This window comes from Phocoena sinus, chromosome 19 (assembly GCF_008692025.1).
Source record: "Phocoena sinus isolate mPhoSin1 chromosome 19, mPhoSin1.pri, whole genome shotgun sequence".
NCBI classification, from domain to species: Eukaryota; Metazoa; Chordata; class Mammalia; order Artiodactyla; family Phocoenidae; genus Phocoena; species Phocoena sinus.
The window spans coordinates 6,225,130-6,239,159 of record NC_045781.1 but is presented as its reverse complement, the minus strand read 5'-3'; the positions used below and the strand labels follow the sequence as shown (position 1 = coordinate 6,239,159).

The 14,030-nt window shown below is 55.2% G+C and overlaps 1 protein-coding gene across 1 annotated transcript in view; it reads left to right on the top strand.

Annotated features, from left to right (window-relative positions):
* POLD1 (DNA polymerase delta 1, catalytic subunit) overlaps positions 1-14,030 on the top strand; it is a 24,348-nt gene continuing 10,318 nt past the window's right edge. Inside the window, exons 1-11 of the mRNA XM_032612637.1 lie at positions 1-52; positions 7,856-8,058; positions 8,421-8,534; positions 10,530-10,676; positions 10,762-10,887; positions 10,958-11,126; positions 11,217-11,298; positions 11,375-11,504; positions 12,001-12,167; positions 12,428-12,532; positions 13,857-13,997. Coding sequence (XP_032468528.1) covers positions 7,857-8,058; positions 8,421-8,534; positions 10,530-10,676; positions 10,762-10,887; positions 10,958-11,126; positions 11,217-11,298; positions 11,375-11,504; positions 12,001-12,167; positions 12,428-12,532; positions 13,857-13,997 — 1,383 coding nt within the window. The 5' untranslated portion in view covers positions 1-52; position 7,856. The remainder of the gene's footprint in view (positions 53-7,855; positions 8,059-8,420; positions 8,535-10,529; positions 10,677-10,761; positions 10,888-10,957; positions 11,127-11,216; positions 11,299-11,374; positions 11,505-12,000; positions 12,168-12,427; positions 12,533-13,856; positions 13,998-14,030) is intronic.

Genomic DNA, 14,030 nt, shown 5'->3' with positions numbered 1-14,030 from the left:
AGTCAGGGGTCACGGCGGCGTGGGCTGTGGCGGGAAACGCCGTTTGAAGCGGGTGAGTTACGGGAGAAGGGGAATTGCAGGAAATTCGGCCTGGCGGGGAAGGGGGCTTGAGGAGCTGGGCACGTGGGTCTGAGAGAGGGTTGTGAGGGGTCGCGTGGGGCGTGACGGCGAGAGGAATCCCCTTGGCTTGGGGGCGCGCGGAAGAGGGGCAGGGGCCTGTTGTGGGCGCGTGCACGGGGACGCGCGGGAAGATGAAGAGGGTGGGGCACCCCTTCAGCATGCGGGGTCGAATGCGCTGGGCTCCGTGGACTCACCCTGGAGGGTCTTTGGGGAGACCGGTTCCGGAGGCATTGGGGGCTGAATGGTGCACGTGGGGGCATAGCGACATCTTTTATTCACTAAATATTGAGTATTCTGTGCCAGGCACTGTTCTAGAAGCAGGAGCTACAACCGGAACAGGTCAGAAAAGGTCCCTGTCTCAGGGGGAGACAGACAGTAGACAAGTAATAAGTATAAACGATAAAGCAATGCTTTCAAGCCTGTGATACGTTATCCCAAGTGAAGTAAAACAGAGTAGCCTGCTTCTTTAACTAGAGTGATCAGGAATCGTCTCTCTGGGGAAGTGACATTTGAGAGAGAAGTCAGCCACGTAAAGAACGATCCGGGCAGGGGGATCGTCCAGGGGAAAAGCCTCGAAGTAGGAAGGAACTTGGAGTGCTTGTAGCTGGAGGGAACAGGTGAGGCTGGAGACGGGATAGAGAACCAGATCCTGCAGGGCCTTGTGAATCTCGGTGTGCGGTTAGCTTTTATTCTAGGTTCGACAGGGAGCCGGGGGAGGTTTTAAACATCCCATCAACGTGACCCTCCCCTGCGTTTTAAAAAAAAAGTCCCTGGCAGCTGACTGAAGATAGGATTGTAGCAGGAGCAAAAGTGGAAGGAGGGAGGCCAGTTAGGAGGCAGGAGGGGACCGTAGGTGGCTCCGCCTGCAGTGCAGGTGGGGAGAATCCATCAGGCGGAGGTTGTGTTTGGGGTTTGAGCCCGCACGATGGGATAGGGTAGGAAAGGGGAGCCCAAGATTACTGCGGTTTGCGGTTTGAGCAGCAGGCTGGAGAGAGAAGGCTGAAGGGGAACAAGTTTGGGGGTGCCACCCTGAGGGCAGAGCTTAGGTGGAGTGAGTGGGCAGGGTGATGTCAGTGTGTCAGGTTCATAACCACACCCACTCCAGCAACCTCTTGTTGCCTTTTCTCCCCCTACTTCCTGCACTTCCCCACCCAGGCCCCTTAGGTTCCTGTCCCATTCAGGGCCTTTGCCATGCCCTTCCCTCCTCCTGCAATGCTATTCCCTCTCTTCATTCCTTCAGCCAGCTGCTCGTGTGGCAGGGCCTTTGATAAGCACTGGGGAGCCAGTGATAATTCGGTTTGGCTGGGGGAAGGACAGGAAACCTCAAGCCAGAGCGCTCTGAGCTGTAAAGAGGTAGTGCTGGTCTTTGGGAGCCGAGAGAAGAAGGCCGGGGCTCAGTGCAGACTTGTGGAGTCGGTGACACTGGAGAGGAGTCTAAACTGACACAACTTGAAGTGGCCTGCGTTCCAGGCACCGTGCTGGGTGATGCTGGGGACCCAGAGAAGCATCAGCCCAGCCCTAGTCTCAAAGGTTCTCTGTCTGTTGAGGGAGTCAGACAAGCCCACATGGTCCCCAGCCTGTGACAAGGGCAGCGGGATTCAGAGAGGCTCAGAGGCAGGACAAGACCAAAGAGTGAAAAGTGTGTAGTTTTCTGGGGGGCAAGAGTGAATAGGTCCATCTGTCATTATTTAATCAATCCCTCAGCAGATGTGCGTGAGCCCGGGTACGGGGGTGAGCAAGCTGATGAGCCTGTCCTCATTCTGCCTCCCCAACTGGGCAGAGGGCAGTTCACCCCCATACCTCTCCTGGCACACCTGGAGGCCGCGGTCTGGAGCACTGGTTTCCGTTGGGGCTCAGGCGCCAGCCTGCTTGGGTTTGAACCCTGGCTCTGCCCCTCTGAGCTAACTGTGCCGCCTTGGGCAGGTGGCTTCACCTCTCTGGGCCTCAGTTCCAGTCATTGTGTTGGAGGGTTAATAGCAGCACCACCCTCAGAAGTTTTGGTGAAAATTCTGTGAGTCCCTTCCTTCCTTCCTTCTGCATTCGGAAAATGTTTATTGGGCACGTATTCAGTCCCAGGCGCTCTCCTGGGGACATGAGATACAGCAGGAAACAAAGATGAAATCCCTGCTCTCACAGCGTTTTCATTCTCCTCGTGGGGAACAGACAATAAACAAAATAAATAAGCAGTGGTGCTCGGACTTGAGCAGCATCGGAGTCCCTGGAGGGCTCGATATACAGATTGCTGGGCCCCACCCCCAGAGGCCCTGGTTCAGTAGGCCTGGAATGGGGCCTGATAATCAGCATTCAGACAAGTTCCCACCAGAAGCTCATGCTGCAGGTCCAGGGCACCACACTTTGAGAACTCTTAAGACCTGCTACAGTGCACCAGACAGCAACAAAGGCCAGCAAGAAAAGTAAAGCAAGGGAAGGGGTTGGAGAGTATCAGCATGGGGCAGGGGGCTGTATTTTTAAACAGGCCTCACTGAGTAGGGGACATTCGAGGAAATGAATACCTGAAGGAGGGGAGGAGGGAGCCATGGGAAGATCTGGGAAAGAGCATTTGCAGAGCAACGGGAACAGCTTGTGCAAAGGTCCTGGGATAGGACCAAGCCTGGAGTGTTTAAGGAACAGAGAGGAGGCAAGTGGCTGGAGTGAGCAAGGGAAAGAGGGCGGAGGTGGTGTCCGTGAAGGGTGGGGTGCAGTTGTGCAGGGCCTTGTGGGCCAAGATGAGGGCTTTGCTTTTAACTCTGCATGAGATGAGAGCCAGGGGCAGCATCCGAGCAGAGCAGGGAATGGATGATCTGACACACTTGTATGGGATCCCTTTGGCTCCTGAGTGGAGAACACTGAGGGGGCAGGGTGCAAGGACGGAGATGGAGGTGGGGTGGGGGAAGAGGCTGTTCATTCATTCAACAGATATTTCTTTTTTTTTTTATCATAGTCGTTTTATTTTAATTTTTTAATTCTATCACAGGGGAATGGGAGCCCTGAAGACAAATTCCCCAGGTGTGGGGGAGGAGGCTTTATAAGCTGGTTCGGCTGGGAGAGGTCAGGAATCAGGGCTTTTGCAGTAGTCTGGGGGATAGGGGAGGTCTGAGGATGCTGATGGCAGGAAGCACCCTTTTTTTTTTTTTGGCCTTGTGGTAGGGAATGTGGGATCTTAGTTCCCTGACCAGGGGCGGAATCCGCGCCCACTGCCTTGGAAGTGCAGAGTCTTAACCGCTGGACCGCCGAGGAAGTCCCAACAGATATTTCTTGAGCGCCCTCTGTGGTTCAAACGCTGTTGTTGACATCTGTGATACTGCAGTGAAGGAAACTGCATCCCTGCCCGCTAGGAGCTCATTTTCCAGCAGGGGGAGCCAGACAAGCAGCAATGCACAAAATAAAGCGGCCAACCATTTTAGGGAGTCAGAGGGACCAGACTGGGAGGCCGAGAAGCGATGGGACTCCCGTCCGTTGGAAGGCAGAGCTGATGGGATTTGCAGATGGAGTGAGCGTGTGGTCTGAGGGGAAGAGAGAAGTTGGGGTGACTCCAAGGCTGTTGGCTTGATGGGAACTGCCGCTTACCGAATCGGGGGAGATGGTGTGGTGCGAGGAGCACGGTTGTGGGGAGATCAGGAGCCCGGCTTTGGAGTCTGGGGTGCCTGAAGGGACCTGCTTACAGTGGGCAGTTGGATCTGTCAGTCTGGAGGCCGGGCTGAAATCTGGGCCAGAGACACAAAAGCGTAGAGGTGGCATTTAAAGCCGTGAGGTTGGGTGGGATGGGATGACAACCTCGAGGGAGTGAGTCACAGAGAACCTGGTGTCTGACCCGAAGCAGACACTCATCGTAGTGTGTTACTGCTGGATTTGCTCGCTGTTCAGTATCTGCTACTGAAGCGTCGAGAAAGGAAGAAGCTCACAGCGTTTGCCAAACTCCAGCTCTGCGCTGGGGCCCCTGAGGGGGGACACCCAGGGGCCTCCTTCCTTCTAATGCTGCCTCGCCTGACTGAGCTAAGGGCAGTTGCTGGGATAGGGAACTAGTCCAGGACCCTAGATTTTGCTCCGGTGACAGCTGCCCTCCCATCGTACCCCCTGGCCACAGCCCAGTGACCCAGGGCTGCCATTCGGCCCCCTTCTACCTCCCTCTGCCAGGCCAGGTCTGGCCACTCCTCCAGGCTCCTGGAAACCCCTCAGCTTCCTCTGCTTCACCCGGGTTTCTCCCCCAGGTCCTGACTCTCTGCATCTCTCACAGTTACTTCAGAGGGCGCAAAAGGAGAGCTGGTTCAGATTCTTTCTCCTTATACAAAACCCACGTTTGCACGGTCATAGCAGCACTGTTCACAAGAGCCCAAAGGTGCAAACAACCCTCGTGGACGAACACAATGTGAGATAGCGACGCGGTGGGGAAATATTCAGGCATTAAAAGGAACGAAGCACTGATCCGTGCTATGTGGGTGGGCCTTGACAACATCATCCACAGGGAAAGAAGCCAGACACAAGATTGCATTTCTAGGAAATGCCCAGAATAGGCAAATCCATCTAGACAAAGTGGATCAGTGGTGCTTTTGGGGAGGGGGAGGAGGGGGATGGGCTGACTCCAGAGGGTCTCTTTGTGGGGTGTTGAACGCGTTCTAAAATGGACTGTGGTCATGGTTGCACAAGTCTGAATGTACTAAAAACCATTAAACTATACACTTGAAATGCGTGAATCATATGGTATATGAATTAGCTCTTGGTCAAACTGTCTTCTCACCCCAGGGAACCAGTGTTGCCAGTTTATTACCCATCCTGCCAGAACTATGCATGAAAAGCCAACATCTTTAGATATATTCTCCCACCCACCTTGTGAAAATGTTATTTTTATTTTATGTGTTTCCCTCCAACTTTTAATTTTGAAAAATTCCAAGCCTGCAGAGAAGTCCCAAGACAAGAACAATTAACACCCATGAACCCTTTGCCTGGATTTGCCAGTTGTGAATGTGCTGCCTCATTGGCTTTATCTTGACACACGTACACTTTTTTTTGGCTGAACTATTTGCAAGTTGTAGTCGTCATGATACTATAGGATAATTATAATCAGGCCATTTACCATGAGGCGATACTGTAATCTCATAGGCAATCCTTATTCAATTTGCCTAATTGTTCCAGTGATAGCCTTCAGAGCTATTTTTGTTTTTTTAATCCAAGATCTGACCTTGCATTTAGTTGTCATGACTACGTAGTCTCTCCTTTAATCTAAAACAGTTTCCTGGCCCTTTTTCCCCCCTTCATGACTTTGACAGTTTTTGAAGATTCCATCTTGCAGGCCAGTCTTGTCTTTGGTTTGATTGTTTCCTAATGATTAGAATCAGGATAAACATTTTCTTCATTTTCTTAGACACCTTTTTTTAATATATATATATATATATATATATATATATATATACACACACAAAAGTTCTCTTATGTACAACATTCTGCACTTTGCTTTCTCTACCTAACAATGGGTCTTTGAGAGTCCTCTGTCTCAGTACATAGAGAGCTTCCTCATTCCTTTATAGAGCTGCATAATATTCCATGGAACGGAATTCATGTAACTTATTTAAACAGTCCCCCAGGGGAGGACATTTAGGTGGTTTCCAGTCTTTTGCGACTGCAAACAATGCTGCCGGAAATAACCTTGTAAATGCAGGTTTTCATTATGTGATAGTGTATCTGTAGCATAAACCCCTAGATGTGGAATTGCAGCCTCCCCACTTTTATTGCTTTAACTTGAGGTGCTATTTACATATGGTGAAATGCACAGGTCTCAAGCGTACAGTGGGATGTACAGCACATTTCCATCACACCACAAATCAACCTCATGCCCCTTCCCGGTCAGTCTCTCCCACCCCAGAAGCAGCCTGATTTCTAGTAGCATAGATGAGCTTAGTCTGTTCTATAACTTTGTGTAAATGGCATCATACAGTGTATACTGTTTTCTTAAATTGAGGTGAAATTAGCGATTTTAAGGTGTGTAGTCAGTGGCGTTTAGTGCACTTACAGTTTTCTGCAGCCACCACCTCTGTCTAGTTTCAGAACATTTTCGTCACCCCAGAAGTAACTCCCCATTTCCCCAGCATGTACTCCTGTGTCCGGCTTCTTTTATGCACTTTTTCGGTAACATCTTTATTGGAGTATACTTGCTTTACGATGGTGTGTTAATTTCTGCTGTATAACAAAGTGAATCAGCTGTACATATGCATATATCCCTGTATCTCTTCCCTTCCCTCTTGCATCTCCCTCCCACCCTCCCTGTCTCACCCGTCTCTGTGGTCACAAAGCAAGGAGCTGATCTCCCTGTGCTATGTGGCTGCTTCCCATTAGCTGTCTATTTGAAATTTGGTCATCCTGTGAGTGTATCAGCGGCCACCTCCTTTTTAATGCTGAGAAGTGTACCATTGTATACCACCACCATTTGCCATAACATATCCCCAGTCAGCTCAGAATTTTTCCATGCTGTGTTTGTTAAGGTTTAGGCTAAGCTACTATAATAAAGAAGCACCAAGGCACAGTAGCCCAGGAAAGATACAAGTTTATGTCTCCCCATAACCATCCAAAGGTAGGCAGCTCTGCTCCAGAAGGTTGTCAAGGGCCCAGGTTCCTTCCATCTTGGAGCTCTGCATTCCCTTCAGTGTTGTCCTTGTCCCCATGGTCAAGGTTGGCTCACTGCCGCCACATCCATGCTCCAGCCATGGGGAAGGGGGAAAAGGCTGGAAGGCAGGCTTTCTTTTCAGGCTGTCCCAGAAGCTGCACACCTCACATTCACCCCCATTCTGTGAGAAAGAACACGATCATGTGACTACCCCTTGCAATGCACCTTGGGAACTGTAGTCTGAGGCTGGACTGCCTGTGGCAGCTCCAAGGCAAGGGGTCTGTTGCAAAAAGGACTAAGGGGAGACTGGGTGTGGGGGGATAGTTATAAGATCCAGAGGTGTTCCCTTGCACCTGTCCCCTCCCCCCACTCTCTCCCAGCTGGGTCTGGGTCTGCTCTTAGTTTTCATAATCCCCTCCGTCCTGGCCTGATGCTGGGAGAAGTGTACTTTTTTTTACAACTTATTTTTCTAAATCAATAACTAATTTAAAATTTTTTCATTTTTAATAACTTCAAATTACAGGCCTGAAGGAGGCGCTTCCCAGCTGTTTGTAGGAGGAAGGCCTGGGCCAATGGGGAGAGGGGCAGGCGAGGGCATTGAGGACAGGGGCTTATGGGAAGGAAAGGGATGATCTGAGGACCACGTCTGTGATGAGAGGGGGTGGAGGGTGTGCAGGGCTGGTGCCAAGGGGTTGGCAAGGGGCAAGCAAACGAGGACAAAAATTACGTGGAGGGCTTGAGCATGTGAGGAAAGGGTTAAACTGGGCTGGGCATTGCTGGTGATTGCCGGGCATCTGGAAGGTGCCAGCACCCCCTGAGCCTGTGGCGGGGGTTGGGGTGGGGAGAGTGTGTGGGGGGGTGGAGAGTCATGTTACTCTTCAGGCACTCCAGAGGTTGATTGATTGGTTGATAGTTATTTTTTGGCTGCGCCACACGGCTTGTGGGATCTTAGTTCTCCAGCCAGGGATTGAGCCCGCACCCTCAGCAGTGAAAGCGCGGAGTCCTAACCGTTGGACCCAGGGAATTCCCCACTCTGGAGATTTTTTTTTTTTTTTTTTTTAAAAGCTCACGGTCATGGTGGGTACATGGGAGGCCATGGAGAGGATGGGCACCCTCACCCCGCTCCAACTTGCCCCACAGGATGGATGGCAAGCGGCGACCAGGCCCAGGGCCTGGGGTGCCCCCAAAGCGGGCCCGTGGGGGCCTCTGGGATGAGGATGAGGCATATCGGCCATCGCAGTTCGAGGAGGAGCTGGCGCTGATGGAGGAGATGGAGGCAGAGCACAGGCTGCAGGAACAGGAGGAGGAGGAGCTGCAGTCGGCCCTGGAGGGGGCTGCGGACGGTGAGACCTAGAGCAGGAGCCCCTTGCACCCCATGCCTGTCATGCCTCTGAACCATGGAGCTGACCTGTAACCTCTGACTGCCAGCCCCTGGCTCACTTTGAGCTCCACAAGGGGCTGACCTTTGACCCCATGTCAGTAGGCCACCTCTGTTTCCTGTCACTTCCAGTCTAACTTTGACCCTTGACTCCTGAATCTCTCTCGAGTTTCTGGCCTGATCCAGGCCACGACCTCCACCTGACTTTCTTTTCACAAGTCTGATGCCACCTGAGGGATCACTGGCAGGGCTGGGAAGGTACTTAGTACTTACTTCCGAAGCAGGACCACAACTCCATGGAGCCCTGCTTCCCTCTCCCGCATCCAGGGCAGCTCTCCACGACAGCCATAGATGCCCGGTGGCTTCGGCCCTCCCCACCCCCCCTGGACCCCCAGACGGAGCCCCTCATCTTCCAGCAGTTGGAAATCGACCATTACGTGGGTGAGTTTGGGGGACAGAGGCCTGGTGGGTGGGAGGAGGGGCCCTGGGCCCCCCGGTGGAGGCTGGGTCAGGTCAGCCCCTCTGGCTCTGTGGGAGGAGATGGACACAGATAGTCCCCGCCCAGGTGACCAGGGCTGCGAGAGGGAGGGACAGGGCTGGGGTGGGGGCATCCTGGAAGAGGGGGGCATCTTCTAAATGAGGCCTGAAGGAGCTGGCTCCTCGCAGAGGGGAGAGGCATGTGGTGTGGTGTCCATTCATCCATCCAATTAGTTGGGAACAAATGAATGTCTGCACTGAGGCAGCCCTGTTCCAGGCAGACCAGGTCCCTGCGCTCAGAGGCTCACGTTCTAGACGGAGAGGCAGAATAAGAAAGGAAGTGGAGGGAATTCCCTGGCGGTCCAGTGGTTAGGACTCTGTGCTTTCACTGCCGAGGGCTCAGGTTCGGTTGCTGGTCGGGGAGCTAAGGTCCCACAAGCCGCGTGGTGCGGCCAGGAAAAAAAAAAAAGAAGCAGAACGTGAGGTGGTGGTGAGGGTAACCGAGGAGCATCGAGTAGGGCAGCGGTGCTGGACCTCGCGTCATGGAGGTGCAGGAAGGCCCTTCTGAGGAGGCAACAAGGAACTCTAGGGATGTCTGGGAAAGCAGGATTCCTGGCAGAGGGTCCTGAGGAGGGAGCAGGTCTGGTATGTTTAAGGAACAGCCAGGAGACCAGTGAGGCGGGAGCGAGGGGTGAAGGTGAAGGTGGGAGGTCGCGGGAGATCCCGTTGGCCCACTGAGGACCTCGGGGCTCCATTCTGAGAAAGCTGGGGAGCCTTTGGCAATGGGGAGAGCCCCTCTAAGCCCTGCCTTGTGTTTCGAAGACTCCTCTGTACGAGAATGAAACGACAAGCCACAGGCGGGGAGGAAACGTTTGCGGTCCATATGTCTGACAAAGGACCAGTGCTGCAAATAAAGAACATTCAGATCTCAAGAGAAAGAAAACAATCCAGTTCGAAAGCGGACAGAAAACTTGGACAATTCGCTAGAGGATCTACGATGGCAAATAAGCACATGAGATGATGTGCAGTGTCGTCAGATATCAGGGAAATGCAAATGACAGCCACCATGAGACACAAACGCACAGCTGTGAGGAAAGCTAAAGTGAAATATACCAACACCAGCAAGTGCAGACAAGGCTGCGCAGTGCCAGGAGCTCCTGGTGCTCGGTGGGGCCACAGTTAGATGCAGCCGCTCTGGGAAACAACCTGGCCGTTTCCTACGGAGTTCAACCTACTCTTTTTTATTTTTCTGGGGGTAATTTTTCCCCAAGCTTTATTGAGATGTAAGAGTTAAACCTACTCTTACCATAGAATCTGGCAGTTCCACCCCTAGATATCTACCCTAGAGAAACAAACACCTACATTCAAACAAAATCCGTGGATGTTGATAGCTCTATTCATATCCACCCAAAACCAGGAACGACTCACGTGTCCTGCAGCAGGTGAATGGGTAACATATCACACAGTGGTTCTCCACAATAAAAGGGAACAAACTTGACAAATGCAACGACATGGATGGATACCGGCGCGAGGTGCCATGCTGAGTGCAAGAAGCCAGACCTAGAGGGTTATGTACTGTTTGACTCCATTCTGTGGATGGTCTCAAAAAGACAAAATCAGGATGACAGAGAACAGACCAGCAGTGCCAGGGGGCGGGGTGGAAGCAGGTGTGATTACAAAGGGGCAGCTTGAGGGGGCTGTTTGGAGTGACGGGACCGTCTTGTACCCCGATTTGCTGGTGGTTACACGAATCTCCCTAAGTTAAAGCTCATCATGCTGCCCACACAAAGTTGATTCTACTTTTGAAATTTGCGAAAAACGTGGGGTGCTCCCTCTAGCTGTGCAGTGGGAAAAGGACTGTAAGGAGGACAAGGGTAGACACGTAAACCAGGAGGGAGGCAGGCACACCTTTGAGGTGTCCGAGAGAGTAGCCCCTGCCTTACCCTATGACACCCCCAGGCCTAGCACGGCCCCTGCCTGGGGTGCCCCTGCCGTCCCAGGACTCCGTGCCGGTGATCCGCGCCTTCGGGGTCACCGACGAGGGCGTCTCTGTCTGCTGCCACATCCACGGCTTTGCGCCCTACTTCTACACCCCAGCACCCCCCGGTGAGTGGCCCCGACCCCGAAGACCCCTCCTCGCCCCTACCGCTTGGAGGCCCCCTGCACTTCTGATGGGCCCTCCCACACCCAGGGTTTGGGCCTGAGCACCTGAGCGACCTGCAGCGGGAGCTGAACACAGCCATCAGCCGGGACCAGCGCGGGGGCAAGGAGCTCACGGGGCTGGCCGTGCTGGCCATGGAGCTGTGCTCCCGGCAGAGTGAGTGCTGCCCCAGGGGCCAGGTGGGTGGGGGTCCCTCCAGGCCGGTGCCAACCCGCTCCGTCTGCAGGCATGTTTGGGTACCACGGGCACGGCCCCTCCTCGTTTCTGCGCATCACTCTGGCACTGCCCCGCCTCGTGGCTCCCGCCCGCCGTGTCCTGGAGCAGGGCATCCGCGTTGCCGGCCTGGGCACCCCCAGCTTCCCGCCCTATGAGGCCAACGTTGACTTTGAGATCCGGTATGGCCCCCGCCTCGCTTCTCCAACCTTCGCCTCCTTCCCTTCACCCCCCAAGCGAGCCTCTGCCCACTGACCCTCATCCCCCTGCAGGTTCATGGTGGACGCGGACATCGTTGGCTGCAACTGGCTGGAACTCCCGGCTGGGAAATACGTCCTGAGGCCGGAGGGGAAGGTGCATGGGTCCCCGGGGTGGGGTGGGGGTCACAGAGCTGGGACCCTGCAGACGCTGACCCACCTTGTCCCCACAGGCCACACTGTGTCAGCTGGAGGCGGACGTGCTGTGGTCGGATGTGGTCAGTCACCCGCCAGAAGGGCAGTGGCAGCGAATCGCACCTCTGCGGGTGCTCAGTTTTGATATCGAGTGCGCGGGCCGCAAAGGTGTGTCCTTGGGGCCTGGAGGTCCTCCCTCCTTCCTTCCGGATGTTAGTGATGTGCCAGTCTCACCCCGGGAGTCCCTGCATTTCTTAAGCTCACTCAGGGAGAAGGGAGTAGACACACAAGCAGACAGGTTATTAAAAGGCTCGCAACGCAAAGGAGGAAGGTGATGGAGACAGACAGGGCTGCTTCGGACAGGTGGGCAGGGGAGGCCTCGGGCGAGGGGCTAAGCTTCGTGAAGAGGGAGGGGCTGGGGAGTGGGGCGGGGAGAGCATTCCCTGCAGAGAGAGCAGCAAGTGCAGAGGCGCTGGGGTAGGTCGGCCCAGTCTGTGAGGGATGGGTAAGAGGGCCCGGAGCTGCAGGCAGTGGGGAGCCAGGGTGGATTGTGCAGGCTCTGCAGACGGTGGGGACAGAAAGGAGTGGGTGGGCCAGGTGAGATGTGCCACGAGGGAGCATCAGGGGTCAGGTCTCCGCCTCCCCCTCCTCCCTCCCCTTGCAGGCATCTTTCCGGAGCCTGAGCGGGACCCCGTGATCCAGATCTGCTCCCTGGGCCTGCGCTGGGGCGAGCCAGAGCCCTTCCTGCGCCTGGCGCTCACCCTACGGCCCTGCGCCCCCATCCTGGGCGCCAAGGTGCAGAGCTACGAGCGGGAGGAGGACCTGCTCCAGGTGGCTCTCGCTCCGTGCCCCCCGACCCCCATTTTCCTCAGCTCCCCACGCTGCACCTCCCAGGCGCGAGGCCGTTTTTTGAGCCGTTTCCCCTGTGGATTCGTTATTTTCAGAAGCACCTTCCCAGTCTTTCTTCCACGGGTGGGAGGGCTCTTGGGCTGCTCTTGGGGGCTTCCAGAACATTCCAGGAGTGAGAAGGATCCATGGCAGGGGGTTGACCAGGATGACAGCCTGGGTGACCCGGTGTGCTCCTGCCTCAGGCCTGGTCCGCCTTCGTCCGCATCATGGACCCCGACGTGATCACTGGCTACAACATCCAGAACTTCGACCTTCCGTACCTTATCTCCCGGGCCCAGATCCTCAAGGTGTGGCAGGCGGGCGGGGGCGTGGGGCTGCCCTCAGACACGCCACTGAGGGCTCAGGCTGTGGGCGGCTGCCTCCCTGAAACCCCGACTCTGGCCCCGTCCCTGCCCCGTTCAGAGCCCAGAAGGTTTCTGTGGCTTTTGCAGAGGCGAGGAAGCACTCGTGGTTAAGTCAGAAAAGGCTCGTGTATTTGGAGGGGCAGATTGAAGTGGGCAGGGGTGCAGCGCCTTGTTCTTCGGGCTTTAAAATATGTCAACAAAAAATAAGGAAAAAACGGGGTGTCCTTGAAGTAGGTGGCAAAACCTTGATGCTTGAATCTGGTGTGGGCCTGGGGGGGTCGTGTGAGCTTGCAGGGGCTGCCGTAACAAAGCCCCACGGTTGTGTGTCGTCTCTCAGTGTGGAGGCTGGAAGGCCAGTCAAGGTGTCACAGGGTTGGTTCCTTCTGAGGCCTCTCTCCTAGCTTCCGGTCGCCTCAGACATGGCTGGAGTGTACATGGCACTCTCCCTGACTCTCCCTCCTGTGCATGTCTCTGTGCTCCAATGTCCCCTTTTTCTAAGGACACAGTCATATTGGATCAGGGCCACCCTAATGACCTCAACTTAACTTGCTCACCTGCAAAGACCCAATTTCCAAATGAGGTCACATTCTGAGGTGCAGGAGTTAGGACTTCAGCATCTTTTGGGGGAACCCAGTTCAACTCCTAACGGGGTACATATTGTATTATTTTCTTCTTTTTCTCGATGTTTGGCCAGTTTCATAATGGAAAAAGCAAACAAGCACACTTTAAGGCCCCCGGCAGCTCCAGGGAGAAGCCCACCCCTGTCGGCCTGGCGTCTATACTCCGGCCTCCGCTCCCTGCCCTTGTTCTCCAGCCCCAGCCTCGTTGCTCCCAGCCCAGCTCAGGCCTCTCCTCCACACCTGGCCCCGGCTCACGCACTGTCGCCAGTGCAGACCTGGTGCTCCATACCGTGCCCTGCCGTCCTCCAGGCCTCCCACCCCGAGCACCCGCTGCCTCTCCGTCAAGCTCAGCACCATCCTCAAGTCTGCCCCTGCCCCCGCTCCCGCAGCCCCTGGGCACCATCCTTGCCCCTTCACGCCCACGGCCCTCAGGCCCCTGACTCTCCCTGTCCCAGCCTCCCATCCGTGCCTGCCCAGCCACAGAGGGTCCTTCTGCCCCAGAGCTGCCCCTGCCCGCGGGGCTCCCAGCAGGAAGGGAGGGTGGCACCGCAGGGGGTGTCATGGGTTGTCTGGTTACCGTTGCTGTGGCTCGGCCCTGCAGATCCCACCGCCACAGCCCCCGCTCTCCCCATGTGCTGTGCCCCCAGGTGCAGGCCTTCCCCTTCCTGGGCCGTGTGTCTGGCCTCCGCTCCAGCATCCGGGATTCGTCCTTCCAGTCCAGGCAGACCGGCCGGCGGGACAGCAAGGTGGTCAGCATGGTGGGCCGCGTGCAGATGGACATGCTGCAGGTACGGCGGGCCGGGCGGGGGCTGCCCTCACAG